Genomic DNA, 17,854 nt, shown 5'->3' with positions numbered 1-17,854 from the left:
TCTCCTTTCTTGCTGCAAAACTGTGGTCACATGATGCATATATTTTTGGAGATTGCTACAAAACCCCTTATTTTTTGGTGTAAATTTTGTTCAGGCATGAGATGCAAAAAAATTAGAAGTTCAAAAAGCTATGCTATGTAAATTTTCTTAAAGTTTTCTTTTTTTTTTAATACCGTATTTATATTAATTTTGCCCATGCTGTCAAAATTATTTCTTGATTAAAAAAAGGCAAGCTTAAGTTTCATTAAAAAATTCACTCAGAGAGAGAGAAGAGAGAGAGAGAGAGAGATATAGTGAAGTAGCTCGGGACGGCTCTTCTAGCAGAGAAAGCTAACCCGGCAAACAACAAACCAGTCTACAGGAAAATGCTTAGTTTTGGCGGACAAGAGTAGGGGATGGAAGGGGAAGAAGTCAGAGTAAAGGAGAATGATGACAGGAAAGCTGGGAAAACAATTGTGTTGGGACGGATCTTCTAGCAGAGAGGGAGAGAGGGAGAGAGGGAGAGAGAGAAACAGTGAAGTACCCGAGCAGGGACGGATCTTCTAGCAGAGAAAGCCAGCACGGCAAAGAACAAACCAGTCTACAGGAAAATGCTTAGTTTTCGCGCACAAGTGTAGGGGGGATGGAAGGGGAAGAAATCAGAGTAAAGGAGAATGATGAGAGGAAAGCTGGGAAAACAATTGTGTTGGGCATCAGAACAGACTCCAAAAGTAGAGAGCTACTCACCTGGACTCTCGTCAACCTCGCCATCTCTGGTGATCGTGTCATCGCCATTCACGTTCGCCGCTTGTCCTACCCTTCCGGTACTGTTAATTTCCACCCTAAACTACTAATTCTCACTGGCTTTCTTCGCTAAAAAACTCTTCGTTACTCTTTCTTCTTTGGCAGTGCGTGCGGACCAATACTTTGACCAGTTGGAGCCGATGCGCAAAGCATACGAAGGTTTCTGCCGCCTAAAACAGGTGTCTTTTTCTTCAAGTTGGCAACTTTATGCTCTGAATCGTTTCTATCCCTTGAATTTCCTAGCACTCATTTTCTTTTTCATTGTGAATAGATAGATTTGGTTATAAAGTTTTGTAGAGGCTTCTCCGTCCGCAGGACTTTGGTTCACCAGGCCAAATCTTGCTCCGCCTCATATTTAATCCTTGGGGAATCCAAGAGCAGCAATGCAATTAGGTGATTCTCCTCAGTTTCTTTCTCAGTTATCTGCTTTTCCTTTCTTCTTCTTTTTCAGTTCGCCGAACTCTTCTAAATCTTTTTACTTTTAAATGTAGATTTTCGTTGACTTCGATCCCTAAATACTGTGCTCAGAGACTGGCCCCTGGTTGTTCCGTTGTTGCGGTGAACAGTGGAAATATTGTTTTTGGAAGTGGGGCTGTAGGTTGGTTAGATTGGTTTGATTTGTCTTCTCAGTTTTAAAGTACTGCGTTTTCTTTCTAAATTTTACAAACATTAATAAAATTCAGAGACGAGGAGGTTAGCTGGGCACGATGGCAAAGCATCTAAATTTCTCCTACTGCACATGAAGAAAGGAGAACCATTAGAATATTTGTTGGAGATGAAAAGCCGGGAAGGTAGCATTTTTATCATAATAGGTCATTCCCTCATAGCAATGCTGCTGTTTCCAATGCTGGTTTGAGCTTTATCACTATCATTTATTTAATATGGTAAAATCATTTCAGATTACTTGCTAGAGGAGAAATGCTCAGTCTGTGGCACTGTTTCTGGGACACAATATTCTAATGTTGATGGAGGCCTGCTGGAATCTAAATCAGATGCTCCAATGAACTCAAATTTTTCTATCACTTTTGGCACCCAAGGGCTTACTGATGAGGTGGGATCAAGCTGGTCTATCTCTAGAAAGACAACCTTAACCCATAGGAGGACCTTATCCATGGAGGGGTCTAGAACTCCTTTGTTTCAGTTGTCAAAGTGGATTTCTGGTCGGTCATCAACATATTCACCAAACCATTCAGTTGGTAAGCATAGAAGATCTGATACATTCACAGCTGGTAGCCTTTACAAGGAAGATAGTTTATCCCCATTCCATCTTGAAGAGAGCAATGGCCGAATCAATATGGAATATTTGCAAGAGAAGTGTTCATTGTGGTGCAAATTGTTTAGTTATACGGAGCTTATGCAAACAACTTGCAACTTCTCAGTTGGTAAATCACCATACCATTTATAACTAACACCCTAAAAGTTGCAACTAAATATTTTCAGATATGTGGAATAATTTTTAAATTTTCAACAATATTGCTCATTGTAGATAGATTGATTGGAAAAGGTGGAAGTAGCCTGGTTTATAAAGGCATACTTCCAAATGGAAAAGAATTAGCTATAAAGGTGTTGAAGCCATCCAAAGATTCATTGCAACAATTTATTTCAGAAATTGATGTGATCACCACCTTGAACCATAATAACATCATTTCTTTGCTCGGTTTTTGCTTGGGGGACAACAAATTGGTACTAATCTACAATTTTATGTCAAGGGGCTCCTTGGAAGAGGCCCTTCATGGTATGAAATTAACAGATTTTTGAACTCACTAAAATTTTGATAAATTTTATCTGGATTATTTATTTATCTATTTTTGTAGGCTCCAAAGAGCGCAATTGTGCGCTCCATTGGGGTGATAGATATAAAATTTCTATTGCTGTTGCCAAGGCACTCGATTATCTGCACGGTCGTGGTGGTGCTGAATCTGTGATTCATATGGATGTTAAATCATCAAACATCCTATTATCTGAGGATTTTGTACCAATGGTAAACAATTATCATAATTGTGCTGCCAATTTTTATACTCTTGTTATACTGCTGATGCACTTCTTGCTTAATGCCTTAGCTCTCGGATTTTGGACTTGCTCGACGCCCAACAGGCTCAGTTTCTCACATATCATGCAGCTATCTTGCCGGGACATTTGGGTCAGTATTTATTTTACTTTTATGATGAGGTTGTGTAAATAAAATTTTTATTTTTATTTTATCAAACAGTTCTTTGCTGCAGGTACTTGGCTCCTGAGTATTTTATGTTTGGACAGATCAGTACAAAAACGGATGTTTATGCATTTGGTGTTGTGCTTCTTGAACTTATTTCAGGAAGGAAACCTATCTGCTCTGATGGCCTTAAGGGTGATCAAAGCTTAGTAATGTGGGTAAGTATTTCATCTTGTTTTTCTAATCCAAAATCATTTTACTGAGTTACATGTGACTTCCCCAACAACTGTATATTAGCTTTTGAAACTCAAGTGCAGGGCTGCTTTTGTGTATTACCTCGCATTTATATGGTAGGAAACATTTCTTGTCCCTGAAAATGGAAGTCTGACAACCTTTCAGCAGTGTCTATTCGGTCATCGCCAAACAATTTTGAAGAAATTAACACACATTTTACAACATAGTTGGCTGATAGTGTTTAATTTTCTGTTTAGTTATACCAATACTTGTGCCATGTAATCAATGCAATGCACAGCAAAAGAAGCAATAATAATACCACAGGTTTATGTGAAAATTCTTAGATGGGAATAATTATGATCAGAGCAGAAGCTATCACTGTGTAAAAAAAAAGAAGAGAGGGTTACAAGTGGAGACTGGTGGCTCACATAACATAATACCCACAATATCCTGAAATAAATATATATTTATGTGCGGAAAAAAATAAATAATAATAATAAAAGTTCTTATCCTATTGGCTCAATCTCTCCGCTACTACCATAAATCTCCCAAAAACTTTCTCATGTTTATGATTTCAATATGTTATGATGTGGAATCTGATTGTGTTGTCAATTGCTCAATCAAAACCCTTAATTTTGCCGATCAAGCTTGACGATGAGTTTGTGGGGGGAGGGGCGGCGTGCACTGTCCCTGAAAATTATTTTCCTATATGGTGCCTTCGTGCCGTACCTGCAACACCCCAATATCGAGCTAGTATGGCTAAGCTCTCAGAAGACGGCACCGTCGTGCCCAATCTAGTTTCAGAACTGAGAGCCCGACATTGCAGCGATGCTAGGCCACTATCGCAGAGCCCCAATGCCACTATCGCAGAGCCCAGACACCACTATCATGGCACCCTTGTGCAAGTAATCATTTTTGGGCAGTTTTTTACTTAAAGTTTCTGTTTTGCTAATAGTAGTCTGAAGGATTTCAATTTTTTCTTGTGAAAATGAGATGATAGGAGGGGCTTGAAGTTTCAAAAAATGTAGAGAAGCTTGAGTGTGGTGTAATTTGTGCGATTCTCCTCACTTTTTTTCATAGTGGATTTTTAGGTGTGGTTTGACTTCGTGATTTTTTCTTGTTCTTAAATTTTTTCACATTAAATCATGTGTCTTATGTGATTTTTTTTTTTTTTGTGCTTTTGTTCAAAGCTTTGTGTCAGATCTCTCGAATTATTTTTCGCAATTTAAATCTTCCAACACATATTGCACTGCAAACTTTTTTTATCCAAGGACAACAGAATTTGTTCTCAAATTCTAATCAAATGACAAACCATATGAAAAAGCTAGTTGGCATTACTAATAATTTTGTGGTTAAGTTTGTTATTAGTTCCAAGTTTAAATATTATAAGGCAACACAAAAGGTGTGTGATTCTAATTTTTCCTTCAATCCACAACAATTCTCTTAAGTTTTCTCCTCTTCCTCATTTCAATAAACCAACAATTTGGTATCAAAGCTCTCTTCTTAAGAGATTTGTGTGCGAGTTTGAGTAGTTATGGAGATCAAATCTAGTTTTTCCTTAGTTGCTCCACCAGTGTTTGACGGAGACAACTACCGAATCTGGGCAGTCCGCATGGACTGGGCCTGGGCAGTCCGCATGGAGACGTACTTGGAAGCTTTGGATCTCTGGGAAGCAGTGGAAGAAGCCTATGACATTCCTCTTCTACCTGAAAATCCCACCGTATCAAAAATTAAAGCACAAAAAAAGAAGAAGATAAAAAAGTCCAAGGCAAAAACCTGCCTGTTTGCTGCAGTTTCCTCCACGATCTTCACTCGTATCATATCGTTGAAAACGCCAAAGGGGATCTGAGATTATCTTAAAACCGAGTATGAAGGAGATAAAAGAATTCGAGGGATGCAGGTGCTAAACTTGGTTCGTGACTTTCAACTGCAGAAGATGAAGGAGACTGAAACCATAAAGGATTACTCTGACATACTACTCAACATAGCAAATCGTGTCAAATTATTGGGTTATTCTTTGGAAGATTCAAGGATTTTTCAGAAAATTCTTGTAACAGTGCCTTAAAGATTTGAGTCTACCATCACCACGTTAGAAAACACGAAAGATCTGATTGCTTTGACAGAACTCTTAAGTGCTTTACAAGCACAAGAGCAGAGGCGTGTAATGAGGGAAGGAGCCGTCGAAAGAGCTCTACCAGTCAAGCATCAAGATGATGAAAAGAATATGTGGCCCAAGAATAAGAAGTTTCAAGCTACAAGTGGACAAAGCTCTGTACTTGAGAACAGAATCAAAACTAAAAATAAAAGATTAGGAGTAAAAAAAGATTGCCCTCCATGTCAACATTGTGGCAAGAAAGGTCATCCTCCTTTCAAATGCTGGAGAAGACCAGATGCAAAGTGCAGCATGTGCAATCAAATGGGACATGAAGTTGTCATTTGCAAGAATAAAGATCAGCAGCAAGGAGATGAAGCACAAGTGACAGATCAAAAAGAAGATGAACAATTTTTTGTTGCAATTTGCTCCACGAGTTCTGAAACTAGTGAAAATTGGTTCATTGATAGTGACTGCACTAATCATATAACACATGACAATGAGTTGTTCAAGGAATTGAAGAGCACCGAGTCTAAGAAGGTCAGAATTGGGAATGGTGAATAAATTACAGTCAAAGGAAAGGGCACTGTAGCCATTGCAAGCTGTTCAGGAACCAAGTTGATCACCGATGTTCTCTATGTACCAGATATTGATCAATACTTTCTCAATATTGGTCAATTAATAGAAAAGGGATTCAAAGTGATGTTCATGGAAAAGACTTGTGTGATAGAGGATGCTACAGGCCAAAAAATGTTTGAAGTTAAGATGGTAGGGAGGAGTTTTTCACTCAATCCAATGCATGAGGAACAAGTTGAAAGCACTATGAAGATTCAATCAACAATTGAGATGGTTGAGCATGTTGCAGGGCTGAGGGAATTAGAACTGGAGTCAACATTACAGAAAACAACTGCAGAGCTTTTAGAGTTGAAAGCTCGCCTTTTGAGTATGGAAATAAAACTCCCAGCCATGTCGTGAATGAATGACGAATTGAAAGATGAAATGAATAAGGCAATGGCGAGCCAATTTAATTCGGAGATGAGGCAGATAAAGACTACTACAGAAGTCACAGATCTGAAAGCAAACCTCTTGGATAAGGAGACACAACTACAAAGCATTATGGATGAGAATGAACAGTTAAAATCGGAGCTCAAGAGAGACAGGGAGCATCAGGAGAATTATGCTGCAGCTATATTGGATGCTGAGAGAGCAAAAACTGCAGAACAAGAAGTACTGATGAGACTAGGTGCTGTCAATAGGGAGGCTAGAAAGAATAACAAGAAGGCAACAAAGGTTTTGGAGCAGCTTGAGGCTGCTCAGGCAGTGAAATCAAAGATGGAGGTTGAGCTGAGGAGGCTTAGGGTGCAGTCAGATAAATTGAGAAAGGCAGCTGAAGCAGCTGCAACAGTTCTTACACCAGGAAACAATGACAGAGTAGTTGAGAGGACGTGCTCTCTTAAATCAGATTACAATTCACTGCTCCCTGGGAAGCTGCTAAACTCCCCTTTCTCTGACGACTTGGATGATGATTCTCCCAAGAGGAAGAATGACAATATGCTAAGAAAAATTTTATTGGATCTCAATCTGGAGCAGAAAGAAAGCACTGAGATTTTTGTTGACAACCAAGCTGTCATTTTCATTTCCCATAATCCTGTGTTTCATGGGAAAACTAAGCATTTCAACATCAAGTTATCTTTTCTAAGAGAAGTGCAGAAAGAAGAATTTGTGACTCTGGTTTACTGCAAATCTGAAGATCAGTTGGTAGATTTGTTGACGAAGTCACTTTTAATAAGCAAGTTTGAGTTTTTGAGACAGAAATTTGGTGTTCGCAGCTCCTAAAGCAAGGATGAGTGTTGGAATACATGCTTAGGATTGTTTATTGAGTCTAGGTTTAATTGAGTCAAGTTTGTTCCTTAATCTTAGGAGTTGGTTGCTATTTTTCTTGATTTTGTTTCATGTTATTTTCTTGACTGATTTTTAGGTCTTTTTCTTGGAAGTTTGTTATTAGCTTCAAGTTTAAATATTGTAAGGCTACACAAAAGGTGTGTGGTTCTAATTTTCCGGTTTTAATTTTCTCTTCAATCCACACAATTATCTTAAGTTTTCTCCTCTTTCTCATTTCAAGAAACCAATAGATTTCAATTTTCTCTTGCGAAAATGAGATGCTAGGAGAGGCTTGAAGTTTCAAAAAATGTAGAGAAGCTTGAGTGTGGCGTAATTTGTGCGATTTTCCTCACTTTTCGTATTGGATTTTTAGGTGTGGTATGACTCCGTGATTTTATCTTGTTCTCGAATTTTTTCACATTAAATCATGTGTCTTATGTGATTTTTTTTAGTGTGCTTTTGTTCAAAGCTTTGTGTCATATCTCTCGAATTTTTTCCGCAATTTAAATCTCCCAACACAAAACATATATTGCACTGTAAACTTTTTTATCCAAGGACAACAGAATTTGTTCTCAAATTCTAACCAAATGACAAACCATATGAAAAAGCTAGTTGGCATTACTAATAATTTTGTGGTGTCTTTCCAAAATCCAATTACTTCTCCAGTCTAAATTGAATTTGATGACAGGCTATGCCAATCCTTAGAAGTGGGAACTTTCAAGGATTGGTGGATCCAAGATTGGAAGGTGAATACAATATTGAACAAATGGAGTGGATGGTTCTTGCTGCCTCTCTTTGCCTCAATAGGGATTCCCAATCTCGACCCACAATGCCATGTGTATAATCCCTTATTCCCATTTTTTTTATTTGAGCTTTGTTTGAGATATTGTGTGGCTCAGAAAAAAGCAAGAACAATAGGCTACAAAAATTGAATCCATCTAATAATTATTTAACTTGACCAGCATATATTTCTCCTTGTGATAGGTATTGAAGCTTCTGCATGGAGACAAAGCTTTGGTGCAGGCAAAATCACAGTTTGATTCCTCTGAAAACTCTTACAACTTACAAGATGATGATCCATATTTGATTCCTGATATTAAGTCTCATGAAAGCGTACTTATGCTGAATTCAGAGGTTGATTCTCCTTCTGCAAGCAGTAATGAGCTTTTACCGGCTTTTACAACTGATGGAACTTCTGTGGAGGATTACTTGCTTGGGAGATAGATATGGTCATCCAGCCTATATTGACTAATTCCATATAGATTTGGTTCCTCTACTTTTTGTAGTTTTTTATACTTGTTATAGGCTCCAGGTATTTTATTTCATGTCATTTACTCTTTATTTTTAAATTTTTTAAACAGTACTCAAATGAGAAACGGGATACATCTCTTCTGCTTTTTTTTTTTTTTTTTTTTTTTTTTTAAATTTTCTTTTCGTTGGAGAGGTGAATTAAGAGAATTTTAGTGACTGTTGTCTTCAATTGCTCTTTAAGGCAGTTATTTAATTGGTTGAAGATGTATATAACCCTTGTGGCTTTATTCAGCAAGCCTTTAACTCAGCAAATTTCTTACTGCAATTATTGGAATAGGTTCTTATGCTAAAGGAAATTCTGTATGATGTGTTACATTAAGAGCTATTTGAGTGGCAGCAAATGGCATACAAGTATTATAAAATAATAATAATAATGTACAGAAATGATTTCCATTTACAAGGATTGCTGCAGATCAGTAAATCTTTATTTGCCTTCTAATGTAATGTTGCAGAACATCTCTAGTTATGAAACGATATTGCACTTAATTTGCACCTGTCCTCGAATTCTAAGGGACACCGATCGTGATCGATATAGAATTATCAGACTCAGAGACAGCGTAAGAAGAGCCAACCGTCATTCCAGCAGACAAAACTCCGGGTCCAATTCAAGAGACAGAAGAAATAACTGAAGTGAACCTCAGGAGTGAGAAATTCTTGCCTCCGAGAATGGGCGAATTTTTCCCTCAGAACATTGGACGGTTCTCTACGTCCGCAGTCCATTTAAATTTGGCCACGTGGAAATGCGGGTCCCTCATTTCCACGTAATAAAAAAAAACAATGTCGTGCTGAAGACCAATCGTGCTCGATGTCCCCGTGCCTTTTCGAGTATCCCGCCTTTTAGAGTGTCGAGAAATACGTTTCGAAAATATATTTTAGGAATTTTTCTGCTAGGGTTAGGGTTTTCTTCGTTCGCTCTGCCTCTGCTAGGGTTTCACATTTCCTTCGTTTGATAGCTTCGAAGTCGTAACACGATGGAGTTAGATGATCCGAAAAGTACGCAGGTCGAAGAGCCGACAAGAACACAATCAGAAGAGACGGAGCGGACAGACGTTGAACAACCGACGAAGTCAAAGAATAGAGAAAGAAGAAGGCGAAGAGGATGAAGGAGGGCATTGAAGGGGAAAACTTGTCTTGGTAAGTGTCATTTTTTTTTCCTGTTATTTTTTTCGGATTATAAGTTATGCTTTGTTGTTTAGTTATCTTAGAAGATATACAGTTTAGTGTTGAAGGTTTTGGAAGGTATTTTTAGCTTATTTCTGGGTTATTCATGGTTTTTTAGGGAATTTATTCATGGGTTATTGTTAGATTATTATTGGATTATTCTTGTGTTACTCCAAAGTTTAGTATTTATTGGCAACCATTTGTTTATTCGCGTGTTATTTTTAGGTTATTCGTGGGTTATTTATAGGTTATTTGTCGGGTTATTGTTGGTTTATTGTTCGGTTATTTTTAGGTTATTCGTGGATTATTTTTAGGTTATTTGTCGGTTTTTCCGCAGTTTATTCCCCGATTATTTTTTGGTTATTTTTAGGTTATTCGTGGGTTATTTTTAGGTTATTCATCGGTTTTTCCGCAGTTTATTGCCCGTTTATTTTTAGTTTATTCGTGGATTATTTTTAGGTTATTCGTTGATTTTTCGCAATTTATTCGCCGATTATTTTTAGGTTTTTTAGGTTATTCGTGGGTTATTTTTAGATTATTCGTAGAATATTTTTAGGTTATTTTTAGGTTATTCGTGGGTTATTTTTAGGTTACTCGTCGGTTCTCAGTAGTTTATTCGTCGGTTATTCGTATGTTATTTTTAGGTTATTTTTTGGTTATTCAAGGATTAGTTAAAAGTGTAATCTCATGTTACTCTTACGTTATTAATCAGTTAATATTGAGTTATTATTGATTTAGGGAATATCCATGCAGTTGATGCAGTTGTTGGTTATTATTTATTATTCTGTTATTCTTGACTGATTGATGAGTTATTGTCAGTATTAATAAAATGTATTTTATGTTATGTAGGTTGATAAACAAACAGTCTATGAATTATAGACGTCGTCCATCAACAGTTAGAGAAGTGTTGGACAAGGTTCGACCGATTGTCTCTCAGGAGACATAGTCAATTATGGGAAAATTGAAGCTGAATCAGTTTTTTGAACTCTCCCCTATCCTCAAGATCACATCCTAACTATGCACATATTGAATTGTTGGGAGGGATATGGATAGATTGGCATTCAGAATGGAGGGGAAGGAGCTCAGTTTTGATGCAAACCAAGTTGCTTTGTTAATTGACATGCCCAACAGAGGACCTACAACAACTTGGGACAAAAAACCCGTTAGTGGTGTGGATGCCAGGCAGACAAAGAGTGAACTACTGAAGGGGTCACTCGGAGAGTCATCCACTTCACTTAATGAACTTATTATTAAATTTTTTGTTGTCTAATTTATTCTTTCATACCAGCAATTTTAGTGTACCCACAGGGCTCTATTCATTTGCTGAGAATTTAGATACTTTTTCTTCATTTAATTGGGTTATAAAGGTATGTGACCACCTCATTGAGCAAGTCAATGCCCGCGTCATCAAAATAATGACGGGTCAGCCATTGGGATACATGCACGAATTTGTTTTTCTTCTAACCGTTAGTCAATTATCCAACCCCAGTCAAGAATTATTTTTTTTTCTTATTTGGGTAATATGAATCCCTGATTTATTTTTGTTTCCGCAGCTGTGATTTTTGAGTGCACAGTCGTGATAGCCCCGACTGTTCCTGACGCCAGACATCGCATGTCGAGGTGGCCAATAAATACAGGCTGGAACCTTGCAAGGATCCATTTAGTCTTTCAGAGGATGACTACTGTACATGTGAATAATATTAATTTCTGTTATAAGTTTAGGGTTATGTTTGGTAATTTATATCATTTAGTTATTTGTTTTACTGAATTTACTTGCAGGTTCTAGATTCATTTGTTGATTTAAGAGATGGCGAGCACAGTTTACTTGCCCCTCGAGTTGACTGGATCTCTTCTCCTGCAAAGTCCATTCCAGAACTCGAAACTCACTCTGAACTACTGACACCAGATTCTGACATTGCTATCCCTTTTGTCCCTAGTCGCAGCATCCTGCAACCTACGCATTCAGAGAGATATTCAGGGGCCAATATGGGTTTAGTAGAGATCTGTCGAATTCTCAGGGAGGAACAAAAATTTTTATTTCAATTCAAAGATTTTGTAAATAACATATAAGATAAAATAGAGTATACGATAGTGGAGGTGAAGAACGACATCAAGAAATAAAAAAAAAAGATTAAATAAAGTTTACATGAAATCTCCTGTTGGTTCTGAAATTGATGGGAAGAAAGAAAGCCCAGCAATGGAAGAACAACCACCTGCTTATATGGAGGAAGCAGGGGAAGAACAACTGATAGGGAGAATGGCTGCATTTGATGAAGCTGCAGCTGATATTGAAATAGGGGAAGAAATAAATAAAAGTGACGGGGAACATGGAAAGGAAGGCATCCATGAAGACCATCTTGGTAACTTAATCTGAATGATTAAGTCTAGAGGCACCAGAAAAAAGAGGGCAGTAGTTTTCCCATTCATTGTAGTAAAGAGAAAGAAAACAAAAGCATTACCAATAATGACAGAAGAAGAATTGCTGATTACCCAACCACTCCTGAGATCGATGAAGCTGGGGAACAGGATGCGAAGATCAATACAACAGAAGTGGCTGAAGAAAAGCAGGAGGAACAACAGGGACCAATTGTTGTATTCAAAGGTGCCCTCCCTTGTGTAGTTCATGCAACACATTCAGTTGTGGACACTTCAACCATAGAGTTCCCTGGCATAGAACTCATACCCTCACACATACAAAAAGGTCATAGATACCTGCTTGAAGAAATACCAAGCTAGGTAAGTAAACTCATAATCCTTTGTTTGTCTACTGCCTCAGTCCTGTATTAAATCTAATAAAAATTATTTCATCAAAATGCAGAGATGACATAATAATTGCTATGACCCATATTCATATAAGTCGAATGTGCATTGAATTTCTTTGGAATAATCAAGAAGTGAGCACATAACATATTGATATGTTTGTCATTGGATTGGAAAATAGAGGTCGTCAGTCACCCAATTCTTTTAGACCCTTTTTATACGTCTCTCCAACACACTGGGTAAGCATCAACAATCCCATCAATTGTAGCAATTCATGCTCTTGTTAAACTTATAAACTCATTTAAATTTATTGGAACTATGCAGATGTACAAAAACCATCCATTGCGAGATATTGTTGCCCACGTAACAATGGATGTTGTAGCTTGAGCAGATGTCATTTTAGTTCCAATAATTAATAATAGTCATTATACTCTACTTGTTGGGAATGAGAAGGAACACAAATGGAGATTCTTTGACTCATTGCCTAATAAAATGCATTTGGGAGTTACCTGCGACGTGGTAAGCAAACTAAGCCTTAGTTCATTTATTATGTAAGCAACTTTTTTCTTTGTTTATGCTTTCAATGATTTAAACGATCATCTCTATTACCAGATTAACATCTTCATAAGGATCTCGGGGAAGCTTTCATCAATGATCCGACTAAATGGGTTGTTACCATGACCAGAGAACTTCCGACACAAAACAATAGTGTTGACTGCAGTATTTTTGTTTGTAAATATATGAAAACAATTGTACAAAAAGACATAATTAATTGGAAAGATAAACAGAACTGGCAGGCTAATATGCCTAGGTTTAGGGCAGAGCTTGCATATGAAATTTGTAGATATAAATTATTTGGATGTTATTTGTATGGCTATACTTTTTTGCAAATATGTTTGAAATGCTGATAGTAACATGTTGATAAATATGATTGATTTGATTTTGTAAATTATATGAATTATTCAAGATGATAAATATTATTCAGATGATAAATATGATTGAATTCTTTGGTTAATGTCTGTATGATTGTCTGTTTTGTTGCACTAAACTATTATTGCATATGACTTTGTATTTGCGAACTTATGCACAAAGCCGAAAATACACTGGCACTAATCTGAAAATACCATAGAAATAACCTGAAAATACCCTAGCAATAAGGTGAAAATATCATAGAAATAACCTAGCAATAACCTGAAAAAACCCTGACAATAATCTGAAAATACCATTCAAAATAACCTGAAAATAACCTAGCAATAACCTGAAAATACCCTAGCAATAATCTGAAAAGAACATAGAAATAACCTGAAAATAACCTAGCAATAAACTGAAAATACCCTAGAAATAACCTGAAAAGAGCCTAAGTTATCACCATGGTATAGCTAAATTATTTTCAGGTTATTCTTAGTTATTGTTGGGGTTTCGCTAGTTTATTGATGAGATATTGGTAGATAACCTACCAACAACCCAACTATAACCTAAAAATAGCCCAAGTGACGTTCCCCTAATTACCAGGTTATAGATGGGTTATTGTTAGGTTATTTCTTTGCTACTTAGGGATTACTGCGAGTTATGAACAGATTATTGTTGGATTATTATTGGGTTATTGATGGGTTATTGCTTTGTTATTGTTGGGTTATTGTTGGGTTTTTTCCTAAGTTTTTGGCCAGGTTATTGTTGGTTTATTATTGGGGATGAGTATTTGGCCAGATTATTGCTAGATTAATGCTGAGGTACTATTACAGAATTACTACATGATTATTTCTAGGTTTCTTACAATAGATTCATCACAGATTTATATAATACAATACGTATAACAAACATATCAAAACAATCATAATGTAAACGTTCATTATTCTGTTAATAAAAAGGTTATATTACATATAAATCTACTGTCTTCTTCTTGCAAATCAAGTATCGATGGGGTTCGTCTCAAGTGGCTTAGATCTCACTAATGGAATGCATCAGAATTGAGGTGTATGTTTCCGGTGTGACATTTTGGTGTGACATTTTCTTGTTGTAAATAGAAATGAATGTTAATGACCATATTTTAATGTAAAACCAGAATAGTGTGTGGGATTTCAGTTTCATACCTAACTCAGAGAATGCGACACTGCAATCATATTTTCGTCGTAATGAATCTGTGGTTCTTGGCTCGTGTATACTTCTTGATCCTTTCTTGTATACAGTGGTTGAAGTTAGAGAAAATTAATGCCGCGTAGAATAATAAATATAAGGAATGTAGAAATATGTACTCTTAGCTCTCTTGTTTTTTTCCCAATATCCTTTCAACCTAACATTGGATATACCTTTAGGTCTCATTTTTGCGGGATCATTCTCACATGGATCATTCACATTGTACTCTCTGTTATATGATTTCCTTTTTTTAGTTTTTTTTATTTGGTTTAGGATCCTTCCCATCTAATATGTCCTCAACACCTATAAATATCGTTTTTAATGATTTCAACATATATGTCTCGGCACGTTCATTTCCTTCTGCTTTATTAATTAGTTGGTAGGCAAACTTCTGAGCGTGTGACCAAAATAGGAATCCACTGGAAGTTCTGTCGGACATTTGAGAGTCCTTTATACATTTGTATCCAAAACTATTATAGATGTTTTTTTTGCCTTAGCAGACCATCTCAATAACAAATATTTCTTGAGAATCTTTGTTAAATTTATCGCATTAAGAACGCACAGAGAGTGAGCGCAAAGCAACCCCATCATTTCAAATTTCTTGCAACTGCAGGTGATCTCGCAATTAACTCCGTTAAATGTAAGAATCCATGCTTTACTCGTGTCCCAATTATCCAAATTCCTAATATAGAATTCAGATGGACTATCAACTGAGAAATCAACAGTTAATCCACATAGCCCATGCCGTAACTCTTCCTCAAACATGGAGTAGAGCTTCCGGGTGTAATATGTAGCAGCTTGGCTCAACACTAGGATTGTTTTAACCATTGGTGTGATAACATTCTGAGAGCTTTTGAAGTCTTTATTCTTCTCATTCCTTCTCCAAGATTTCATAATATTTTCAAGACCCAGAAAGCAATCAGTGAGAGAACTAATGAGCTTAGATGTTGTTGGCATTATTTTAGGTTGTGGAGTTGCCCGTTGGAAGCTGTCGGCCTCCAGAATCAAAATCACGTCGCCCGTTTTTGAAGGATGTTTTAATTTACATATATATATATATATATAAGTTTTAGAAAAAATATGAAATCAAACTGGCCCCATATTTTTCATAGTTTAAATGAAAGAACACTATACCTCAAACCCTATATCTATCCCGAAGGATAAACACAAGATTTGAGGATGAGACTCGATCAAATAAAATAAGAAATATACGACGTCCGTTTGGTCTGCGAAACCATTTTATTTGCCAACAAGTTCCTTTATCTAATACGAAGAATTAAATATAGTTTATATTAAGCTGGGTTCAAACAAACTTCCTATAAGGGCAAGCCCCTATAGTTAATTACATCTTAAATGACCGAAGTCACCTATGAAAACTCTCAATAAAAATTAGGAAATATTATCTTCAAGAAGTTTAAAAGGATAGGAATTTTCAACGAAATCAGGCAAAGAGGTGTGAAATGAGAATAACTCAAATTTGAAACATTTTATTGTAGAATCTAAAGGAGGAAGAGCTAGCGGATATACTATGGATATCATAGATCCGGAGGAGAACCTCGGTGACTTTCCCGTCTATCTTATTTTTTGGCTTCAGTTGTTTGGTTTTAGTTTTAAGAAGAAATATTTATGTGTTCTATCCTACTAATTTTATTTGTTAGGGCTTACATTCGTGTGAAACGATCATACAAATAGCCTGGAAGATGTGAGGGTTTTAGTCGTAACAGACGACAACCTCGGAATCCTAAGACGAGTTAGGGCTTAGATTGTATAGCAGAGTTGTACAAAGGCCTAAAAATGAGGTGAGGATTTATGTTGCATAAGCAGACAACCTTGAAATCCTATGGCTTGGTTGCTTAATTCTAAGGAAGGAAAATAGTTTAGCTGGGGAAGACATGTTTTGTTGTTGAAGATGGCCACTCTGCCCACCATGCTAGCTCCAAGCTCATCGTTGTGGCGAGTTTAAGCTTTCTAGGTTGTCAGGTTATGATGTCAAATCAGATCTCCCTATGGTTATAGTTATTTAAATATTATGGGGGATGTTAAAGTTGATTAGAGCAACACTAGTTAGGATCCTACGGTTCCCTCGTTCCGGTACCACTATTTTTTATTAGATTTACTTAGTCCTAATGAATTTACTAAACTCAATTTAATGAGTTCCATATTTTTTTTAGACAGTGGGAAGTCTCGTTAGCAACCGTAGGTTATCTCCTCCGAGGGATTCCCGATCATCCGATAGAGACGTCTTAATTTAGTTGCAATTGTGGTTTTTGTGATATTTGTGATTAAATTTTGAGTTGTCTTATATTTTGAATGTTGTGGCGGTGAATTTTATCTTGATTGATTTTAGTTTTGGTTTTACGACTATCCTATTAGTTTTGGTTTTCATACAGGGTGGCATCGTTGTTTAACATGCAAGTTTGTAAGCATGAAAGCACAGTGCGTAAAGTAAAAGAGAAAACGATACTATAAACTGTAAAAGTGTACCTGACGAGTCTTCTCATTTCCACCTCCTAAAAGGTCAGTACTTGTAAGGCATGTATATAATGTTGCAAGGAATTTAAATTGCATGAGTAGATGAAGGTTTAGCTACCAAATCCAATGTTATCTACGTTATGATTTAGTTGAATATCAGAAGATTCTAGTAGATGATTTTAGGACAAAACACGATAAGTTCAATTTGACCTTCAAAACATCCAAAAGATTCCAAAGTGCTTGGAATATAACCCTGAACTACTTTGAGGCTCTCTTGAATTATTTCGAGTTCATTTTGAACTTATCATATTGTACCATCAATCATCCTAGGTTGAAGTTTGACTACACCATTGCTCAGTGAAGCTTAACAATTTAATTTTCCCAAGGATAGTGTACTCGATTAATCAATTGATGTTTCATTTAAGAGTTATGTGAGTGAGTGCCCCTAAGGAAAGTTTGAGTTATTTAAGATTGTGGTGCCCACAAGTAAAATTGGATTTGGAGACTTTAAAGATATTAATTATCAATCCAATTATCTTCTAAATCAAATTGATTAAGCTTAGATATCGAGTCTAGGTCACTACCAAGCCCTCAACAATCATAATGGGGAATTTTGTGAAGGTTAAGATTTTAGTTTAAGTGATGTGTATTTTCATTTAAAGATCACATTATTGATTCGACTTTTTTTGTTGCGATAGATTGTGTAAAATTTAATTAAATATAATCAATTAATATTTGGATTATACGTAAGTATACATATCATTATCAAGTAATAATGGACTTTCTATTTAAGCCCCAAGTATCGATCCTATGGGGAAGGTTTAAATTGGAAATGACAAATTTGCTAGGAAATTCACAGAAAGTCAATTGAAATC

General features: G+C 36.4%; 1 protein-coding gene across 2 annotated transcripts; it reads left to right on the top strand.

Annotated features, from left to right (window-relative positions):
• The first annotated feature begins 298 nt into the window (after positions 1-298).
• On the top strand, positions 299-8,531 carry LOC110032470 (probable serine/threonine-protein kinase PBL5). 2 transcript variants are annotated; one of them, XM_020736114.1, is made up of 12 exons: positions 299-803; positions 889-962; positions 1,073-1,176; positions 1,275-1,381; positions 1,467-1,574; positions 1,683-2,165; positions 2,270-2,518; positions 2,598-2,764; positions 2,844-2,923; positions 3,006-3,153; positions 7,831-7,980; positions 8,127-8,531. In XM_020736114.1, the coding sequence occupies exons 1-12, from the start codon at positions 623-625 to the stop codon at positions 8,364-8,366; spliced, it is 2,091 nt and encodes a 696-aa protein (XP_020591773.1). In that variant the 5' UTR covers positions 299-622; the 3' UTR covers positions 8,367-8,531. The 2 variants fall into 2 exon arrangements, with proteins under 2 accessions (XP_020591773.1, XP_020591772.1); XM_020736113.1 differs by having other exon boundaries at positions 1,055-1,176.
• Positions 8,532-17,854: the final 9,323 nt, after the last annotated feature.

Source organism: Phalaenopsis equestris, unplaced genomic scaffold (assembly GCF_001263595.1).
Source record: "Phalaenopsis equestris unplaced genomic scaffold, ASM126359v1 Scaffold000949, whole genome shotgun sequence".
Lineage (NCBI taxonomy): Eukaryota > Viridiplantae > Streptophyta > Magnoliopsida > Asparagales > Orchidaceae > Phalaenopsis > Phalaenopsis equestris.
This window is presented reverse-complemented; position numbering and strand designations above follow the sequence as displayed.